This window comes from Chelmon rostratus, chromosome 13, assembly GCF_017976325.1.
Source record: "Chelmon rostratus isolate fCheRos1 chromosome 13, fCheRos1.pri, whole genome shotgun sequence".
In the NCBI taxonomy this organism is placed as follows: Eukaryota; Metazoa; Chordata; class Actinopteri; order Chaetodontiformes; family Chaetodontidae; genus Chelmon; species Chelmon rostratus.
In genome coordinates, this window is record NC_055670.1 from 25,619,863 (window position 1) to 25,642,538 (window position 22,676).

The 22,676-nt window shown below is 42.6% G+C and overlaps 1 protein-coding gene across 1 annotated transcript in view; it reads right to left on the minus strand.

Moving 5' to 3' along the window:
* gpr39 (G protein-coupled receptor 39) overlaps nucleotides 1-21,458 on the minus strand; it is a 38,631-nt gene extending 17,173 nt beyond the window's left edge. The window contains exon 1 of the mRNA XM_041951398.1: nucleotides 20,675-21,458. Within this exon, the coding sequence (XP_041807332.1) occupies nucleotides 20,675-21,458 (784 nt within the window). The remainder of the gene's footprint in view (nucleotides 1-20,674) is intronic.
* Between the last annotated feature and the right edge of the window lie 1,218 nt (nucleotides 21,459-22,676).

The window sequence follows — 22,676 nt, forward strand, 5'->3', positions numbered from 1 at the left end:
GCTTTGGACAAGAAATAATACATAAAAACTACCTGGTAAAAGAAGCTGTTGTAAAACTTTGCAACTGCAACTTTTGTAAAGTGAAATATCAGGATATAGCAGAGACTCGGGGGTGTTAAGAACCTTCACTATCAGTGCTTTCTGCTGAGATAAAATTACAACATGCATGTTGAGAAGTGATTTCCCAGGTGTATCAGTTTATAATTTTTGGACAGCAGAAAAACAAAGTCTGGACAGAATCATTTGCCAACAACCTGTTTTCTGAAGTGTTCCTGAGTCCAGGTATTAACCTCGCTCCATCCTCGCTGTGAACCACTGAGCCTTTCAATCATGATGCTATCACCTGTTACCAATCAACCTGTTTACCTGTGGAATGATCCAAACAGGTGTTTTTGGAGCGTTCCACATCTTTCCCAGTCTTTAGTTGTTCCTGTCACAACTTGTTTGAAACATGTTGCTGCATTAAACTCAGAATAATCAGATATTTACAGAAATCAAAGAAGCTGATGAGCTCAAACATTAAATATATTGACTTTGTGTTGAGTCAGTTGAGTAGATGTCACCTTCTGTTTTATGTTTGTTTTTCGTGGAATCGGGGTTGTCTTATCCTCTTGTAAAGTTATTAAAGTCAGCTGGCAGTTGCTTACTTACACATCCAGCACTTTGGTGCAACATTAGCTTTTATTCTGGTCACCTGGCAAATGAAAGCCCAACACTCAAAGAGCTGTCTTGTCTCTCTATGAACAACCCCAGTACAGTTTTGTTATTGTGTCTTATCTCATCTTATCTTAGTATGAAATAAGTCAGTTTTCTGTTGTATATTAAACATCTGCCGAGTGGATCATTAATGTCAAATTTACTGCTAAAAATATCTGCATAATTAAGGGACAACAGCGGCCTAATTCATCATGTAGATGCTGCAACACGAGAAACAACAAACGGGGAGGAAAAAGAGTCCTTCAGCAACAATGGCACGATACTGTGAATCATCATTCATCCTGCAGGCCACGGCCTCTGCTTTTTAATTGCTTTTAAGAGTGAATGTGATAAAACATGCCAGTTCGCTGTGATTGAGGCAAAGCTCCTTGAAGCGCTGCCTCCCACAGGACATTAAAAAGCTCCTCCAACCCCACCTGCTCACTCTTGTGCCTGCAGCTTCACCCACAGCAACAGCCAACATGACAAAAGCCCCTCATTAGGGAAGAGAGCAATTTTCCAACTTCAGCAGTGCTGTGATAGATCTGGTCTGGAACTCAGGGCTGAAAACTTGCCTTTTATCAGTTCTTCATTTCTCAGTCTGATTTTTCGTTGTTAATTGAAAGGTTGCTGTGGCGACGGTGCATTAAGTTGCTGTTTGAGCGGCTTCTGCTCGGCTGTGCAAACAAAGCGTTTGTTTTTCTAAGAAACGCTGGGTCTCCATATTGAATTTTAATCCTTTTAATGTGCCGTACATTAATCTTCTTCTTCTTCTGAGGAGAACAACGAATGTACACATTCGGTTGTAATGAGGTGACGCTGGCAGCGTGGCTGTAGGGACGGGAACGACAGCCTTTGCCACTTCTTGTCCAGACTGAAATATCTGAACATTTGGACAGATTGTCATGAAATCTTGACGAATACTGGTGATCCCTTTGGTGGTTTTCTCCTAACGCCACCATCAGAGTGGCATTTGTGTTTTTTAGGGAAACGTCTCTGCAACCATTGAATTGATTGTCATGAAATACAAACATTCATGTTCCACACATTAATTGCAATCACTTTGTTGAGCCCTTAAAGGATAACTTTGGTTTTTTACAACCTGGACCTTATTTGTAGCATGAAATACGCCCATTTACTCACCCAGACAACTTTGGTGGCATTTGGAGTCGTTTTGAAGAAATTAGCCCCAGAGGAGCGGCGCGTATATCCGTATAATGCGAGTACTCGGGGCATCCATGCGCAGCCTCTAAATAACGCATAATCTGCAGAAACTCGTTCATATTCCAATATTTTGTTATGATATGCTGGTGCTATTCCCCTCTGAGCCCGTGGTGGCATGTTATCAACATCCGGCGTCTCTAGGCAACTACCTCTGACGTGGATGATGTCATTACCAAACGCCGGGCGCTGCGAGCAGCCAGCCACAACACGGCTGACTCTGCGGCGGTCAGCTACGAATACGCAATAACGAACCATAGCTGTGCCAAACTACAGCTAAACTAGCCGACCGCCGGCTCAGAGGGGAATAGCACCAGCATATCAGAACTAAATATTGGAATATGAACGAGTTTCTGCAGATTATGCGTTATATAGAGGCTGCGCATGGATGCCCCGAGTACTCGCATTATACGGATATACACGCCGCTCCTCTGGGGCTAATTTCTTCAAAACGACTCCAAATGCCACCAAAGTTGTCTGGGGGAGTAAATGGTCGTATTTAATGCTAGAAATAAGGTCCAGGTTGTAAAAAACGAAAGTTATCCTTTAACTTTTCATCTACGGCCATCATCAGATCCACATTTGTACAAAACTTTGATTTATGAACAAAAACCTGCAAAACTAAAGACTTTCCCATCAGCCCTGAGCTGTTCCTTCAGTGTCTCCAGAGCTCCTGATTTATTAACATGTTTTTTCAGATAACGCTCCAATAAGGTGTTTTTACCAATCCTGATCTTACTTCATAATGAGGCTCACTTTGCTCGGGTACCAAGCATTACTTTTTTTTCCCAATTTTGATTGTGATTGGACCAGATAAAAAGATAATTTTGTTGATCTATGTTATGGTTAATATTCAATAAAGACACCGCAGGATATTATTCTCATACCAGTGGATATAAATCTAACCACGCCTGATGAATTTATTTTGTGAAGAGCGCTGATACAAGGATGTTATGAATGTATCATAAAACACCTCAATACAGTATATCATGAAATATTAATCTCGGTATGAGCTCCCACAGTGTGAGTTATGCTACACGTGAGTGCAGGGACACCAGGAAGTCACCCATCTAATCTCTCTTCAAGGTTATGGTGCTGCATGCTGTGTTGAGGCTGGCAGTGTCTGTGAAGGTCTATCAGATAAACTAAAGCATGTCCCAAAATTTGCTCGTAAAGATTTTTTCATGAGGGGATAACATCTGAGGTTTGTGCAGTTGGTCTAAAATATGCTGCATAAATCAACACCTTCAAATTAACAATATAGAATGTGAAATTATCACCAGTTTACCTTAATTCTATGAAGCATTTTAGCCTTGTTTAGCTCTTTTTTTTTCCTTTTTTCAACCTCATTTCAGCCTCATTCACTAGTGACAACTTAAGATATAACAAACATGAAATATTTAAAAATTGAACATGTACACCAGAAGACAATCTGTTGATTCGACCACCAATAAGTAACACCATACCAGAATAATCAACATTACATGCGCTAACTTACGTTTTTCTAAAGTCATTCTCTAATTCCTAAAAAATTTCCTCAATATTAAAGTTGCACTGATCAATATTCTCACACTAACAATGGGTTAATTGACTATCTGTAATGTGGATGTTCCGATTCCCATTTTTTTCCCTCGGTCCCTCTGCCTCTGATTGGCTCTGACATTTTTTCCAAATCTAACCTTAACCAACACCAGCCGAGCTGCCTCAGTGTGGAAATGCTTGCTCATAGTTACATTTAGAATAATTACCTGAACTTGCAGTTTCCTTTCAGCTCTTCTTGGTGTTTTAGCATCTTTCAGGTAGTTGTTTTGTGTTTCACCATCCTCGTTAATGTCATCCGCACCCCCTGAACACTGCCTGCACAGCACCAAACTGTAGACAAAGTTAGTGACTAGTTGGCGAATCGTGGAGCATTTAGCAGCTAAAGCACCATTTCCCATTCGCCAAATGGACAACAAACACCCCTAATATCGGTGATTCTGTCAGCTGCTATTCCCTTTACTTTACATAATACATCAATGTTGTGTTAACAGCTTTTTCCAACGGCCCAAAGTGACAAAAAAAAAATACCATTTTAAGGATCCAGTCTGGAGTTTTGGTCCAATGAGGAGACAAAAGTTTCTTCCCTACAACATGTGTCAATTTTCATTTTGCAAAGCCAATATCGACTTTTTTTTAAGTGTCAGCTACTTCACGTTGAGCCAAAATGTTGGAAACGAAGTGACACAGAATAAGATCGCTTCACATCATCCGAATGTCACTCAGTCCTGGGAGTCAGTGCCGAGCGCCGGCATGCTCCAGCATCTCGGTGTGTGTGGTACTGTACAGTTTGGTGATGTAAAACAGATCAGTAAACACACCCACGTAGTATAACCTGTTTCCCCCCAGAGCGCTGACACAACATGGAGCTGCTCGGTCGCCCTCTCAGCCGTGTGCAAGATTGTCTCCCAGGCGGCTCGCTGAGTGCAGGCTGTCACTCGCAGGAAGGTTTGCCTTCAGCTATGCAGGCTGCCAGGAGGCCACGGGGCTGTGGAGCTTATTACTAAACTATGTAGCTGTCACTCAGTGCGGAGACGCCGGGAGACGAGGGGGGAGGAATGGTGAGGCGCATTCATCGACCTGCCCGAAGAGGTTCAACAAATCCTTCCCGAGGATTATTTTATATTTGAAAGTAAAAAGGTTTGAAAGTGGCCACCCAAGCGCCATAAAGAGGCAGACGGAGAGTCAGGATCTGTACTCAAACACAATAAAATAAGCCCCATGGATCCGGAGGAGAGGGGCTCATCGGTGGCAGTCGGGCTGTCGCTGCAGTTCATGAGCTATGGTGGAAAGTGGAACAGGTAGAACAATACAAGGCCGAGAAAGGTATGAATCCTCTTAAAAGAAAGAGATTCTCTCACTGTGTTAGAATGCGTCAGTTTATCATGTGTCAAGAGTGAGCTTGATATTGTCATTTCCACTTTTGCTGTTGCATCTCAGCACCCTGACTGGAGCTATCCTGGATCAGTTTAGACATCTCTGAAACAGTTTGTGACAGTGGTGCTCAAGCCTTTTTTACTGATGTTCGTTCCTGCATGACTAGGAAACCATAAGCTATGTTTGCACTTGGCTAGCATTAGCAGAAGGCTTTGTAATTCAGGAATTCCCCCTTTAGTCTGTCATTCATGATGCATTCTCACAGCCTAAACAAAGTCTGAAGCCTCATGAATTCACTCCCAGTTAACTTCCCCTGCAGCCTCGGTGATTCTCGGCCCCCATACGTGCGTGTGTAAAGTCTTAAAGCTGCACTAATCAATGTCTAAATCAGGGGTCACCAACCCGGTGCCCGCGGGCACCAGGTCGCCCGCAGCATCCACATCAGTCGCCCGTAAGCCAGTTCTAAAAATAGCACTAATCACGAATTAGCTCTGTCTAAAATGTTATTTAATTGTGTTGCTATTCTTTTTGAATGACATTTACAGTGATGTAAATTTAAAAACGAATACATACAAACGTAAAAAAAATGTATATCATAAAAAAAGTTTCATATAGGAACTCTGACGTAGTCTGGGTCGGGGGTCAGTCTAGTGCGCATGACAAACCGGCTTTGCTGAGATGAGCTCGTGAGCGCTGCAAAGACGAGGAGACGAACGCGTTTTCTACCCACAAAAACAGCAGAAAAAAGGAAGAAAACTTCTCATTTTCACAGTGAATGGGAGGAAGAGTTCTTTTTTACTAACGTGAAAGAAAACTGTCTCATTTGCGGTGCGACTGTGGCGACGGCTGAGCGGCACAACGTGGAGAGACACTTCAGTACATGTCACAAAAGCTAAAACTGTTAGTGGCTCGTAAAAATTGAAAAAGATTTCCTGCAAAATGTTGTGGAAGCGATTATTATTGAAATGTATCTGTTTCCTACCTTGTTTCATCATTCTGAATAACTATTGTGATGGATCATCAGTGTCTTCACAGAGAATATCATTAATAATAATATAAGTTAAAGGTACACTGTGTAACTTTGTTATTTATGTGTATTATCAAAGTGTAGCCCTTTGCATTACTCAGTGCCCTTGAAGTAGCTCTTAGTTTCAAAAAGGTTGGTGACCCCTGCTCTAAATCTTAACAATATATCAAATAACTGTGTGTAATGTTAAAGGACTCGTAGTGATGAACACAGTGAGAGTTATATGCACAAGGTGCTCTTGAGAGCGAGTGTATGGTTTGTCCATTCTGGGCTCCTGTAGAAACATGTTGGTGAAACATGGCGGACTCTGCAGATATAAATCTGGTCTACGCCAGACTGTTAGTCCGTTCCCTGCACAGTTTGAGCAGCATACCCTCATGTGCAGCTTGTAATAAATACAGAAAAAGTATTAAAAAGTGTCACATGAGACTACCAGTTTCAGCGAGACCATGAAATGAGCCCCAAATTACTTTGGCACAACTAATATTGAAACCCTGGTGCCATATCTGACGGTGTGTTTATCTGCTCTAATGTAAGCTCCTAACATTAGCATGTCCAGCTAACTAGTTTACTGCATCCCCTTCGTCCAAGGCTCAGGAGAACTATCTTAACTTACAACATTATGCAGTATTTTGTGTCGCGCTAAATAAACCCTGTTCTTGACTAACACACTGCGTGGAGGTGGGTCGTCGTCGGTAAGTTTAGCATAACTTTAATAGTAGATTTGCATACAGGGAACAGGAAAACCAAGCACAAGGACCCAAATGCAGACTGCATAGTCGGAGCTGGTGATTTAACATAAATCGGTAAGTAGTGAGTCAAAGCCGGAGAAGGCCGTTCAAACATGCAAACAAATCCAATATAAGCAGGCAAGGTCTGGAGAAACAAAGCAATGGGCCAAAAATAACACTGGAAAACTCTAGAAAAGGCTGAAATCCTAGACACACAAGGTGGAAAGACGACCTGGCTCAGACTGAGGGAAAACACAGACTTTAGTGGGAGGGAAGGCTAATGAGGGACAGGTGAAATAAATCAGAGGCGAGCAAACACAGGAAGTAAAGCAGACGATGACACATGAGGAAAACACTTTCAACATAAAACAGAAAATAACTAAACTAACACCCAAAACCATGACCCTAGTGGTTCGATCCGGCTCTTTATAAGGTTACGCACTGCGCTGCAGAACAAGAACAATGCTGTTTCTTTGTCTCCATGTCAGCTGGTGAGGATGCTAACTGTTAGCCTGGAACATGTAGCTTTAGCCTCGAGCAGGTAGCCAGGAAGCACATATTAAATCACCGTAGTTGCTTGACAGTTGTTAAAATCTGATCATGACAGCTTTCATTTCAGTGCCGATCTAAAATTTAAGCTCATTGTTTCAGGAATTTCGAGTGATAATCTGCCGCATTATTGCAGGTGTGGCAACAGTGAGTCGGGGGGACAGGTTTTTACTAACTTGCAGTTAAATTGTACGCAGCGTTTTGCTGTGTGTACATTTGTGTTTTGCAGTCTTGACGTCACGTTTCACGTCAGCGAGCATTTCTTTAATTCTAACGCTCTTTTGTTTGGTTGAGATCATGCAGGATAAAAGAACTGTTGTTATGCATTTTCATCCAGCCTGAAGGTAAATGTCACATTCACACACATACTACAAAGATTCAGCCGATATATTGGTACGTGTCTTTTATTATAAAGCATATCGCTTATTTTCAGCTCTCTAGATCGTTTTATGTATTGTTTGATACTCAGCAGTGATATTGCAGGTGAACACGGGATTATCACTGCACACATCTTGAATAAAAAGCGTTGAAGAATAACAAAAGCACTCGCTGCTCTTTTGTTTTTCTCAAGTCTTCATGCATCCCCTCTTTTCACATATATTCAGCCTCGCTGAGTGCTCCCATCACAAATGGGCTGCAAAAGCTAAAGGTGACAGGCCAAAGGCTGAAGGCAGCAAAACAGAATTAATATTCATCTCCCAAATGCGGGCTCCCAGTTAGTGAGAAAAAACTATCAAAAGCAATTAACCTTCTGTCCTGGACGTGATGTGTGGGCAACTTAACAAGGATGTTCTCTGCTTTTAATTACTCTCCAAAGTCGCAGAGCCCAACCAGGATTAAAAGTTATTTCAAGGTAAAGTGAGCAGTGACAGGAACGTGGCCACTTGAGAGATAACTGACAGCGGTGCTTACAACAGGCGCGACTGTTTTCGAGTGTGCACCAGAGTGGAACTCAGTGCGACGTGCAGCAGGTCTTCTCTGTCTGCCAACTGCAATAACAATTCAATTCATATTCAGATTCAGACTCAGACAATTCTTGCAGCAGAGTAAACCAGCAGTCAATAAGGAGGAGAGTGAATATTGTTGATGCCAGCAGACTGTCATGATCCTCCCAGTAATATTCAGTGAAATTTAATATTCCATTATGAAGACGGTGGAGTCCGGCTGCCAGTGTATTGCTGCATGAGCTGTTGTTTACGAGCCCTCAGCTGTTATGAATTTTGAAGCGGTTATGATAGACATGATAATGTGGCTGTGAGGTGAATGCAGTATGGCCTGGCTCAACAAGATGTGGCGGACGAAGTATTTAGATCCTTTTGTTAAGTAAAAGTATGAATGCCATAAAAGTCCTGCAACACAAGTTAAAGTATTATCAGCAAAAATACTTGAAGTATTAAAAGTAAAAGTCGTCATGTTGCAGTAAAATGTTCCCTGTCCGTGTTTTTTTTTATTATATCTGATGTTTGAGGATTAATATTACTGCTGCAATGTTGTGTATGTTGCATTTTACTGCTGCAGATGGTTGAGCTCATTTGAACTAATTTATACACTGTTGGCTAGTTTAATTTACAGCAATGCATCATCATATGTTTGTGGCGTCGCTGTCCTGTGAAAGCCATGTATCAACATCCGCACATTTGGGGATACGTGATTTTTATCTGCACAGGAAGGGCATGAAAATATAAATTAAAGCTGCATAGAATGTAAATACTTACAGTACCAAACAAAAGTTTGGACACACCTTCTCATCCAGTTTCTGTGAAGATTCTCATTCAGCCAGGTCATGGTAGCTGTTCACACCTTGCACTCGTTCACATCTTGAGATCCCATTCACACCATGACTCTTGTTACCCTTGTCATGACCCTACATAGGTTTTTTGTTAAGTTTCCCATTGTGTCTTGTCTGTGCCTGGTTTTTGTTACATTCTGTTTTATTTTGAAGGTTCATGTGTCTTTGTGCTGCTTTACTTCCTGTGTTTTCCCTCCATTGTGATTGTCTGATGTGTTTCACCTGTGTGTCATTAGTGTTCCTGCCTTGTGTATTTAAGTCTGTGTCTTCCCCCCCAGTCTTTGTCGGGTCGTTGTCTGCGTCACCTTGCTGTCTGTAGCTGCGTTTCCATTACAGTTGTTCGCAAAATAAAAGCGATATTTCTGAAATTTCGGCAAAGTTTGAATGCGACTTGCAGGTGTTTGAATTCAATTTCAATTGAACAGTGTTTTGCGAACCAGCCGAAATTCTCGTAAGTTCTCGGACGTCCCGCGAGATGTGTGTGCGTGCTGTGCGTCGGTAACACTTAACACAAAGCCTTATAATTAAAAAGCACATGCATGCTCCTGGCCTTGTAGGATTGTTAATAGTTAACGGCGTGCATGCGTGTCTCCCACATAGCTGAGGTGCACACACTCATCACAAGTTCAGAGCTCCTCCTTGGTTGGAACGAAAACCTGCAGCCACACGGCCCTTTATGGAATAGTTTGGACATGGCTGCCTTAAAGGATAACTTTCGTTTTTTACAACCTGGACTTTATTTGTAGCATTAATTGTTCCACCACAGCCCGGTTTATCATTGCTCGGAAATCCTCCAGTGTTGTGATACAGACGTTTATTGACACATCCTCCTCTGTTGTCATCGATGAACATTGTCCACAAGAACACCACCAGTTACCGTCTACTCGTGGACGCGCAGCCGTTTGTTGTTGTTTGGCCAGCTGTTCCTCTCTCTGCCTCCGCGTCCGTGTACTCTGGCTCAAAACGGTAAGGACGTCCATTGTAAACAAAGTCATCGTCCACCACCTCAGAGTCGGAAAAATATTCATCCGTTTTGTGAAAAATAACAGTCGCAAACTACAGCTAAACCAGCCGACCTCGAAAATGACGTCATCCACGTCAGAGGTAGTTGTCTAGAGACGCTGGATGTTGATAACATGCCACCACGGGCTCAGAGGGGAATAGCACCAGCATATCAGAACTAAATATTGGAATATGAACGAGTTTCGCCGCAGATTATGCATTATATAGAGGCTGCGCATGGATGCCCCGAGTACTCGCATTATACGGATATACACGCCGCTCCTCTGGGGCTAATTTCTTCAAAACGACTCCAAATGCCACCAAAGTTGTCTGGGTGAGTAAATGGTCGTAATTAATGCTACAAATAAAGTCCAGGTTGTAAAAAACGAAAGTTATCCTTTAAGTCCCCCCCTTCCTGACAACCCTAACGACTCACATGTGAGCTGAACTCCCACGGTGTGAATGATGCTGCCCTGAAACCAAGAACCTCAAGTCCACTTGCCTCTTAAAGCACTTAGAGCAGGCATGTCCAAACTATTCCATAAAGGGCCGTGTGGCTGCAGGTTTTCGTTCCAACCAAGGAGGAGCACACCAGCTTAATTAGCTGAGCTCAGTCTTCAGCTGATAACTCAGTGATCCCTTGATGTTGATTGGCTGGCCTGGTGTGCTCCTCCTTGGTTGGAACGAAAACCTGCAGCCACACGGCCCTTTATGGAATAGTTTGGACATGCCTGACTTAGAGCTTCTGATCCAATCTTAATTTTTTTTATTCCACTGCTGCTAACAAGTATGTGGAAAATTAGCTGTGTGAGAATTGCTTGGTCACACAGTTAAGTCCTAATATCCTAATATATCACAACATCCTGACTTATATGTAGGAATATCATCCTCAGTACCTTTCCTCATCAATATTTATGCATACATCAATATTCTGGTCTGTTGGTTACAAGTAGAGCAATAAACCCTGAGTGAAGGGGTGTGGAGGTGGAGTGTGTACTGCGAACAGCCCACACAGATCCTACTAGATAAAATAAAGCAAACTGTTGGCAGAAACAACTATCACACCTAATTAAAAATCAGTCAGGGCCAGCGGGTTTTAGTCTGACTTCCACTTCCTGCTTTTCCAAAAAACATCAGTCGTCTCTATGCATGATGGAACCGCACAAGCAGACTTCATAATAAAGGATCATCTGCAGAAAACTAACATAAAAACAAAACTCTAAATCACCTGACATCTGTTGATAATTGTTGTTGGCAACGTCTTCCAAACAGCAGGTAAAATTAGTCATTATCACCAGAAAAATATTCATATTTTTTACCTCTCTCTGACGCAGTAATATGACGACAGTAATTCTGAATATGAGGTTTGGAAATGAAGTTTAGGCTTATTTATTTTCAGAAACACGCAAGAACCAGCTGATGCACATTGCAGAGCACGTGAATAGGAAGAATAAGAAAACAGGAAACGTATGGTGTTCTTCAGACAGAATTATATGATGTGCTTTTGTGTTTCTAATTAGATGTTTTTTGTCTGTTCTCTCTCGTTCCTCACAGCTGATTCAAGCTCTCGCTGAGGACTTAATTTTCCCAGAGTTACAATTTACAACTTTTTCCAGCGGGGTTTCTTTACGGTACATGATCTGTGTTTCCTGTTCATGACAATTGTTATGGTCTGCTTTTCCTGTGCTCATATCTTGTGCCTCTCTCTCACACTCTCTCTCTCTCCACCTGTCACAGGCAGAGCACAGAGAGGCGGGGCGATCTCCTCGACAGCAGGCTCCCCCAAACGCACCTGCTTGACTTACTCCAATCAGCCTGACTACTTAAGGCACCTCCTGATACACTCCTGTGCCGGATGATTACTCCAGTTACCCTATGCGTGCTTACTGACGACTCGATCTCCCGCCTCGAGTGACTCTGGTATTTCTTGTGCTTCACAGTTTTTGTTTTTGAGCTTTTGTTATACGCCAGCCTGAGATGTTCTTCTTGTGCTAATCTTTTCGTTTTCCCCTGGTTATCAGGCGATTTTGTGTTACGTTGTTACTTTTCCCATTGTGGCTAAGTCATTGATTTGTTTTTTCCCCGCAAGGTGGTTTTTTCCTGTTTAATAAACAACCATCTCCGTACTACTGCTGTTGGGTCCGGACTCTCCTTTACACCAGCCCTTAACAACAATGGCTCATTATGACAGAGACGACAGCAAATGAAGGTGTTGGTACAGAGTACAGAAACAGAATTCAAGGTCTCAGTTTTATTTTATTCATGCAGGGACAAAGTGTTTTTTCCAGTTTTAGCTCCTTAAGTAAAAATTATTTCTTACCACAGATTTTCATACAGAATTCATACTGTAGAGTTTTTAGATGGAACTGTTCCAGGCAGCTCCTTTGGTCTGAATTTATGTGCTCAATATTGTTGCATGCCGCAAAAATCGCTGCAGACCTCGTGTACAGTGTGAATAATTGCATATGTTGAGCAAGTTTCAAAAGTTTGGTCAAAAAAAAAACAAATGAAAAGGGACACTCTGGTTTCAAGGTGTTACACAGACTATGAACAGCAACGACCCTGGTCATTCTCCGTCTCTCTGTCTCCCCTTATTTCCTGTCATCTCTCTACTGTTGGCTCTCTAATAAAGATCCATAAAATGCCCCAAAAATAGCCTTTAAAGAATGAAACTCAACGGCTGCATAAATAGAAAAATCAGACTCAGCAGTTTGGTTTCCATGAGTTAGTTGTGAGGGAACACATATTTGATGTGTAGTAAAAGGGCTAAAACATGCAAAAAAAAAAAAAAAAATGGGGGTCATTTAGGTTTGTTAAGATAGGACGCAGATATAACCCAGCTAACACCAAACGCTCTAATTCCCACAACGTTCCTCACCAAATGTTTTGGGTAACATTCCTAAAACGTCCTAATGACCACATGAAGCAACATTTTTTGAGGGTAATTTTTGTAACGTTCCCCTGTTGGTTGATGATCAATATCACTTTCATGTCTGTAGAGTAAAGAAGAAGCTACAGCTAGCAGCCGGCTAGCTTAGCATAGCATGAATACCGAAAAAAGGGGGAAACACTAGCTGCGTGATGACGTGCATGGACTGCAGTTATCTGCATTTCCTGTTTTCGTCTTTTACTTCCTGTCATTGTTCAGTCTCCCACCAGTTTTATCATCACATGTTCTCCTCCACGTTTCCCTTGTTACACAGTTCAAGGACCCGGTGAGGACAGCTTGATTGTCCCTTTATGAAAGTTATCTTGGATGCATTTTTCAGAACCAACATAAATCATCAAATACAACCAGCTAAATACGACCTTCCTCTACTTTTACGTTACAGTATTTCCACACTAGGCTGCAGTGATAATTTTCATTGTTGCAAAACTGGAAAACACGCCCAGTGTCCCTCTGACTGGTTGTGTTTTTTGCTTGGTAAGGGTTGGAAATCTTTAGTTTGTTGTGGAATACAAGTGGGAAAAAATAATGCAAGAAATCAGAATAATGGGCTGCTGGAACAATAGCATGGCACCGATCATTTGAGGCTGCATGAATCAGCCTTTATAAAATGAAAATAATTTGAAAAAGTATACTGTGCTGATGATATTTCTACAGTTTCCCCTCTTTCAAATATCAGAATCTGAGTGATTGTTTTCCACAGATGACACACACAATCATCCTTTGAAACAAAAACCATTTTAGAAGATTCCCCACGATGTTGTGTTTTGCTCAGCTTTACTTTCAGTTCGTGGTGTAATTTAAAAACACATTACCTTCTGTTACTGAGGGAATCCATCCATTCATTCAACCCACCTGCATAAACATCTTCATCAATTCAAAGCTTCATTACAGCAGCGTCAGCTTTGTGTTTGGGGAACAGCTTGTTTGTTCTTCCTCATAACCGTGATTATTGAATTCTCAGACAAAAATATGGCTCACATTAGAATTAATCGCTGCAAACATTCAGTGGGCAAATGTTGCGTCGTCGCTAAGTGTCTTGCAGCAAATTTGCATTCCCACTATATTCACCAGAGGTTGTTCCAACAGAAAATAGAACAAGTATTGAAAGAGCCTTCCAGGTTGGGAAGTATGTGAATTCAAAGCCTTTTAGCAGATAGCCTGAAAGTTCTGCACGACACCGTCATGTTAACGGAGGCTCCAGTGATTTAATATCGCACCACCATAAAGTTGGAGGACTTGCAAGATGCAGATTTTGAAAAGGTCAAAACTGACACAGCAGAGGTTCAGATATTCAGATAGTTAGTCCTCTCTAAAAAGCTGGACACTTCCCATAATGCAACACAATAGCGTTCCCTCTTTTGATTTTTTAATGACATCTGGTCTCAAAATATTGTGACCTTTTTTAATGAAAATGTGCTACTTCATTTATGTATGAATTATTTATGTGGTATTTCATTTGCTTTTTGTGCCCCTCCTCCGGTCTGTTCCTTATTTCACTGGCGTGCCTTATTTCATTTAGGTTAACTCATTTATGTGCCCGGCTTCGTTGTTTGTGTTCCATTAGTCTTGTGTTGCATTATGTTGTTTATTGGAAAACTCAATAAAAAACGTAAAAACTTTAATTACAAAAAAAGGCATAGTGCTCTCTTCATTAAACCCGCCCTGCTGGTGAGAGCCCACATCTTAAAAGCCACAACACAGCTGCAGTTTGCATCATTCATCATGCTTTACATTAAAAAACCCTTCGTCCCGAAGCAGCCTGATGACTTGATAAAACTCCCTGCCGAGCCGCAGAAGACGTTTTACACCTGCTTTCACTGGCAGGGCGTCACGAAACTGTAAACTGGTGGAAAGACACTTTAAGACAGCTTGAGTCTAACAGCAGTTCATCCCAAAACTAAAACATCACCTGGACAAAGAGCTGCTGAGTCCGTTAAGATATCTCACTCAAAACCAAACAGCTAAAATTATGCATTTTAATACTAAATAATTAAAAGTCTTGCATTAAGACTTTAAATGTTAGCTTTAAAAGAAAACAAATACTTGAGTATGAAAACGCAGACAGACACACACACACACCTGTATGCACTAGCCAACACAGCACATGACAGGTAACATAACCCTGCTCTGTTATTCCCCCTGATGTGTTCGTGTTCTGACTGTTCCATATGTTGTTTTGTCATTGTTTTGTCTTTTTTAACTAAATAAAAAAAGTATTAAAAGTAATACAAGTTGTCCTATAAGCTTAATTAATTATAAACTATGATCAATTTTAACATTTTTTAGCCACTTGGGGGCCATAAGGACGGCGGTCATTTGTGGAGCGTCCGGCTTTTAGCTCTGTTTTTGTTCTCCACCGGCTCCTGAGGGCTTGCTGAGCTGCTAAATGCTCCGCTATGTTCCCCAGCTAGTTGCTAACCGTGTTCTCGGCTGTGTGGTGCTGGGCAGGCAGTTGTGTCCAGTGGGGATTGAGAGCTTTTTCAAGAACAGTTGCCTGCTTCGACTGTAAAGTGGCTGATTAGAGCAGTGAGACTGATCCAGAACGGCAACGTGAAAGACACTAAAGCCGTCCATCCAGCTGGATCAAACCTGACGAAGGCTGGCAAGTACTTTCTGCCACTTTGCCTCTCTTCATGATCATTATTTTCCTGCTATTTTCCATAAATACCATCGTCATCCTCTGTCTTTTCTTTCCTTCCTGCTAATTATCGCATCACTGTCACCATCCTCAGCCTCCCCCGCCTCCTCATTTCCATCGTGACCATCATCATCATCGTGTTAATCGCCACGTCACCATCCTCGTCAGCTAATGCCAGCCGATGTTGATATGTGATAGCGGGTTCAAAATTACATCCGCACAGCAGGACAGAAACAATTATGTTGTATCAGGCTATTCAGCTGCGCAGGGATTGTGACTAATGGATAAAACCCCATTTTATGCATTGGTTGTAATGCAGCTGACCACTCCTTCCTCATCTACCTCAGGTCATCACAGCACAGGAGCGCAATCTCATTCACACACTGTCCAATACTAAATACATAATTGGACTGATGAGGATGAACGGCTGACTGGTAATTGAATCGGAGCACAACAGGAGAGCCTCGGTCCTGCAGTCGAGGAAGAGGTGAAAGATTACACAGGTGTTTATGAGTAGATGGGAAATAATGCCCGCTCATTAATTATTTCGTGTGTGAAGAAGACAGATTTGAGTTGATATGTCAGCATCGTATTGAAAGATAAATGGAAAAGGATGAAGCAGAAAGTCAGCGTGTATCCATCATGTGTTTTTTCTCTGCAGGATGCTGCGAGGCTGATGAAATGTCTCTCAGCGTGGCTGATCCATGGCCGTCCTGAGGACTTCAGCTTAGGAATAGTCACGGTTATTACCCCTCAACAGTATAAAGGATGCTCACTGTAGATTTTATCATGGTGAAAAACACCTTCTAGCATTAAACCTTCCAAAATTAAAAGGAAAATCTGAGCTCAGTATGTGATTGTGTCTTATCACTGTTGTATCACTGTCACGATTTTAAGGTCACTTTTCAAACTAGTTCTTGTAGCTGCAAACAGGATTAAAGGATAAAATAAATCAATTGGTTGCAGAGACCTGGTATTCAGATGACTCTTGGTTAAATCATGGGTTTTTAAAGTTTGACCCTGTGCTGTCCTGCATCAGATTAAACCAAGACCACTGCATTTTGGCGAACTAGCACCATTAAAAGCACGCAGAATTAGCTATTAGCTATTAGCTGTTCCTGTTTGCATTGTCCCCGTGGATGTAAAGACATGTATCACTGGATGGCTTTGAAGAAAGGTTGAAAACATGACGTTTCTTAGGCAAGTTCTGAAGTTATGAGAACTGCCTTTTTGCTCTGATTTCTATACAGATTTATGGATGAAGTGTACGTTACACTGAATCTAAAGATACGTCTATCACATCTCCGCGCACCCCCAACTTCAACTAGGCACACCGCACGGTTTGAAGAGAAAATGTGAGTTTCAAAAATTATCTAAGTGTCTAATTAAAAAAAGCACTTGTCACTCTTTTACTGGGCTTTAGTTTCATCCTTTCACTTTCAAATTAGTATATTTCCAGAGCTCACGGTCTTTTGTTTAATGTGTATCTGCAGTCAAGATACAGAAGTAATAATTACCCACATTTCAGTGTTTCATTGACTTTGAACCTCCATCAGCAAGCAGCCAGTTTCTAAAATGTGCAGCCTGAGATGTAAAAGTCCACAGTGAATTCCACAGCGTTGATTCACGGTCGCCGTTGTGTTTGTATTAGTGAACTCTCAGTGTCAGACTGATCCAACATGATGTCACTGTATTCAAACACCGAGCCGTCGTGTGTGTGTTTGCCGTCAAACCGCCAAACCCCCGATATATTTCTAATTCTTTTCTTTAAATGCTGACATCACTGTTTAAATGAGCTGATCCCCTTCTTTAGGAAATACATCAACCAAACACAGAAACACTAGGATTGCATCCCTGAGGTGCCAGACAACCTTCGCCAAGTATAAAAATATCTCATAATAAACCATACTTGAGAACAAAAATACACAACATCAATAAACTATTAAATATTATAAAATAGATTTCATAAGGGTTGAGATGAATTCCCCTCAAAAATATCTTTTTTTTATGAAGTTCAAGTTGTGAAGTTCATAACACGTATGTGTGGTGATGGCACGTTCCAGGATGCAGATAAGTAGCAGCAAGATGTAGAAATACTACGAGAAAATATTCATATCTGATAATCACATCGAGATCGTATTATTCAGGGAAGGCGGCACTTTTGCATCAAAACAGGAGAATTAGGCGATTTCATGCACGCTGCTACATGCTTTTCTTTGTAGCAGAGCTCTGTGCACCGTGCCTACTCCCATGTGCCCGCCAATTCTAAAAATGTTGGCTGGTGATGAGCTGCAGGTAGCAGCTGGGATGTAGATGACAGGAAGCTGCAGGAAGCGGAAAAAAAGCTGAAAAGTTGTTTTCCCTCAAAATAGGCATTGGAATATCAAAGACAACAAAAAACAGAAATACAGCAGGTGCATGAGTATTGGCACCCCTCCTTAGCATTTGGTTGCACACCCTTTGGCAGCGATGACGGCCTCCAAACGTCTCCTGTAGCCATCAATGAGCTTTTGTCTTGTGGTATTTTCTCCTACTCCTCCTTTGCTTTGTGTTCTAGGTCCTGGATATTTGAAGGGTTCCTTTTGCCAATGGCAGATTTCAGCTCCCCCCAAAGATTCTCAATTGGGTTGAGATCAGGACTCATTGCTGGCCATTTCAAAACAGTCCATTTTTTGTTTTCAATCCATTTTGTGTGCTTTTAGATGTCTGTTTGGGGTCTTTGTCTTGCTGGAGTACCTAAGATGTTCGCCTCAACCCAGGCTTTCTTACACTGGGCAGGACATTTTGTTCCAAAATCTGCTGATAATCTTCAGATTTCATAATCCCTGTGATACGGGCAAGGCCTCCAGTCCCAGACGCAGCAAAGCAGCCCCACAGCATAATGGATCCTCCACCGTGCTTGACTGTTGGTATGGTGTTCTTTTCTTTGAATGCTTCATTGCGGCGCCTGTAAACATACTGCTTGTGAGAATTGCCAAAAAGTTCTAATTTTGTCTCAACTGTCCACAACACATTCTGCCAGGAGGACTGTGGCTGGTCCAGGTTCTCTTTCGCAAAATCCAGACGCTCCCTTTTGTGTCTTGTTTTCAACAATGGGGTCTTCCTTGGCCTTTGCCCAAATAGCCCTGCTGTGTTGAGTGTGCACCTGATGGTGCTTCTTGAAACAGTTACCCCAGACTGTTCCAGGTGGGCCTGCAGCTCTCTAGATGTTACCTGAGGTGATTCTGCCACCGATTGCAACAACCTCCGACGACTTCTCTCATTGAATTTTCTCCTTACGCCCAGGGAGGTTCTTGACAGTTCCATGCTTCAAATATTTCTTCATAACATTACGCACTGTTGACACAGGGATGCCAAGCTCTTTGGAAATGGTTTTATATCCTTTGGAGCTCTTAAGTTTGCAAACAACAGCATTTCTTGTTTCTTCAGAAGCTCTTTTGTCTTCACCGTTGTGAAAAAGGGACTGAGTGAAACAGTTGGCTTTTCAAAAAACAAATCTCATCATTCATTGGCCATTTCATGTCACATGGGAAAAGACAAGTCTTCACAGGTGATTTCCATTTGTAATCTACCATTGCTGAGTCAAATTAGGTTTTAGGACAAACAGCAAAGGGTGCCAATACTAGTGATACAGCAAGATTTAGCTTTTTTTTCACTCTACTGGTTAATTTTATTTATTTTGTTGATACTTTGCTCTTTAATATTAAACATGAGTTATCTGAAAAAAAAAAATCTGCATCGCTACATCACTTTTATTCAGGAGATGTTTAACATTAAGTACTTAAACTTCATGGGTGCCAATACTAACAGGCGGCGCTGTAGATTAAGTAAGCTCATAGCCATTATGATACGTTTTTTGAAACTCAAACTTGGCGTTTGTGTGCTGGCAGGTGGCGTGCAGTGAGTGTACGCATACAAGTGTTGATAAGAGCAGTGGGGACGAACCAAAACTGCATCAAATAACCGAAACAAAGAGCTGAGAGGCGCTAAAACGCTTCATAGAGCTGAGGGGGACTGCAGAGCTGGATCTCACCTGTTGCATTACAGTCATTTCATTCATTGTTGATATAAAAAACAGCTTTAAAGGCTGTACATACTGCTGTAAACAGGAAACTAAATTCCCTTTGCTAAGAAACTGTTCTGACTAAGACATTTGTACGTTATACAGGGAGTTAACAGTGAGTTTATGTTGGACAGCTTCCTCCTCCAGAGTCTGGCATTTAGTTCCTGTGTGTCCTGCTTCTCGTCAGCGTCCTGTTTATTCATGCGGTCGCTCTCTGTGACCGCTCTGCTGTATGACTGGGGGACTTTGGGAGTTTGTCTGCCGTATCTATCGCTGTGTCTCCCATCTCTTTTCATTTCGCCATGTCAGCATCTGTTAACATCTCTGAGTCCCTCCATTCTCATGTCAGGTGCTGGCTGATGTCCATTGGACCGAGACAGTGCTGATGTCCTCAGGATGTCCACCCCAGTGCTCACACTCCGTTTATTCTGCAAATTCTGTTATTAAAATTTTATCTGACTCGGCCGAGTATTGGCGGTTTTGGCATTCATTTTACACCTGGCTGACTGGAAGGAGGTCTTTGGTGAGGTTTCTCTTTCTTTTTTGTCAGCCGTGCTGTCATATTTTCTGTAGCGTCAGTTCTGTATCACCAGATTATGCCTGAACATGGGAGGACTCTACATACACAGCACTCTCCAAGGTTGAAAGGTCACGCAAACAAATTGAAACAAGCCCACTTGCACATGCTGGTTTATCTGCACTGTTTGTTTCAGTTTAAGAGCACACCCTAAAGAAAGGCAGCGTGTGTCATAGCAGTGGAAACAAACTTGCGGCACAGAGTCGAAGTGGTGAAGAGATGAGGAGGCTGTAAGACAAGTCCAAACATCTTGGGCAGCGGTGGTGATATAACAACATCAGACACACACACACACACATCACCAGGCGTAGTGGCCCAAAATGACACTTGGTAGCATTTCTGCTAGCACTTTTTCAGAGATTTCCTCTCTTGTGTGGTCACGTAGATCCCAAGAGGTATTAAAACTCAGACAGTGTCCAGACAATACAAACAGACACACTCTCACATCATCTCTTCGATCAGACACAGCTGGCGGAACAAGTTGTCTTTTTTGAGATATGAAACCAAGAACCTACCAAGAAAAATGATGGTCTGCTTCCTCGCCGTCTTGACCTTTGAAGTTTCGTGCTTGGCCCCTCTTTGAGGTCCGTCGATGCCGCCTTCCACGGATCCCAAAGTTTTCCGCAGGACGAGGATCATGGCCCGGCACATGAAGGCCACGCACATCAACACGATCATGTAGATGATGAAAGCCACAAAGATGCTGCACCTGTACATCACCCAGCGCTCCCTCAGATTTGTGCAGAAAGTCAGATTCTGGACGGGCGTGTCCTGGAGGAGGGGAATGTGTCCCTGCGTTCCCGTGGCAAACAGCAGCGGCAGGGCCACGAGCAGGGACACCAGCCAGGCAAAGGCGATGAGGCCAGAGGTGCGTTTCCCGCCCAGGGCTTTGAAGCGAAACGGGTGGCAGATCGCCACGTAGCGCTCAAAGCTAAGCGTGGCTACGTTGAGGATGGTCGCGTAGCTGCAAGCCTCGAACAGGAAGTTGTAGATCTTACAGGAAACGTTGCCCGATGCAGACGTGAACGGGAACCAGGTGGCGCTGTACAGCTCTACTGGCATGCCGATGAGGAGCACCAATAAGTCCGAGCACGCCAGGCTAACCATGTGGTCCGTCACGTTCTTCTGCAGGTAGCCATTACGCTTCAGAACTTGTGTCACCCTGATAGTGACTGAATTACCCACAATACCCGTCACCAGGATGAGGCTGTAAAAGACTGTCAGGACGATTTTGACGGGATAGTTGGGTTCAAGCTCCCTCCAGTCTTTCTCATCTGCTATCTCCGTTTCCTCACTCATGGTTGCAGAGTGGTGAGCTCAGATTTTCCAGGTACTGATTTTCTCCCTTTAGCTTATCAGCTCTGCTGGGCGCTGTCCCCGCGGTTAGAGCCAAGATCCAGAGGTGAGCAGTTTTCCAAGATAACAGCTAACACTGAAGAGAGTTCTTTGTCTGGAATGACTTCTGAGTCTTCAGGGAGAGTATTCCAGTGGTGGGAAACCCAAAACTCACAGGAGGTGTATGATGGCAGGACACAGCACAGTAGAAAATATGAGGACTCCTCAGTTCGTTCCAGTTTGCTCTAAATAATCAGTGCCTTATCCCCAAAAGTCCAGCGTGTGGCCGTATGCCTGGTCTTTCTCTTCCCATTCCTGATGACCATCTGGGCTCTCCGAGAGTCCTCGTAGCTCCTAGTCCACAGTCCTGTGGTTTCACCTCAGTCTGAGCAACACGTTAGCCAACACTTGACTCACACAAATCTCCTCCTCCCACCTACGAGGGCAGGGCAGTTAAACATTAAACACGACGACAGGCAGCATGATGTGCTTTCATTTCTTATCGTGAGTGATTGTGTGCCTCTCTTTTACAGAAACCCTTTGTTTTAAGTTATAGTTGAGATTTTAAATGTTGTAAAATACACCTGGAAAGGGTTGCAATCTGGAAACTGATGCCAGACTTTGATTAAATAAATCAGAGTGGTTGAGATTAGCAGTCTAGTAGTTTTGTTTGGTGATAACAGTAAATACAAAGCCGCAGAGCCTGAAAGTGAAGAATGAAGACAAGACACTACCATGTAGGAGGACAAAGAAGTCAAAAGTGGACGTGGTAGTTTTTTGCAGGGAAGTTGAAAAGTTCAAACAGGAACCAGGCTGAGACAGTCCAGCCATGCGGAGGTGAGGTGGACATACTTTCCTCTGAGTTCATATCAGCAGGCCAGCCAGAGATAGAAACAGAATTATGATCGGCTGATAACATTCGGGTGGTTGATAAAATAATACTGTTGGAGCTGTTAGAGACTGGTGATTCAGAGATAATGACTAACTGTTCGGCCTTTTTTTTTCTTTTAAACACTGAGACGAACTTTGGCTGCATTTGCCCTTCAGCCCTTCAGCCCTCTTCACCCGGCACATCTGCTTTAGCAGACAGATGAAATTATGTCTGCTGTTGAATCTGATTAGATAAAAGCTTTGAGTGCCCTCTCGCTGTGATTCAATATTGTCAGATACCGTCAATTAAAC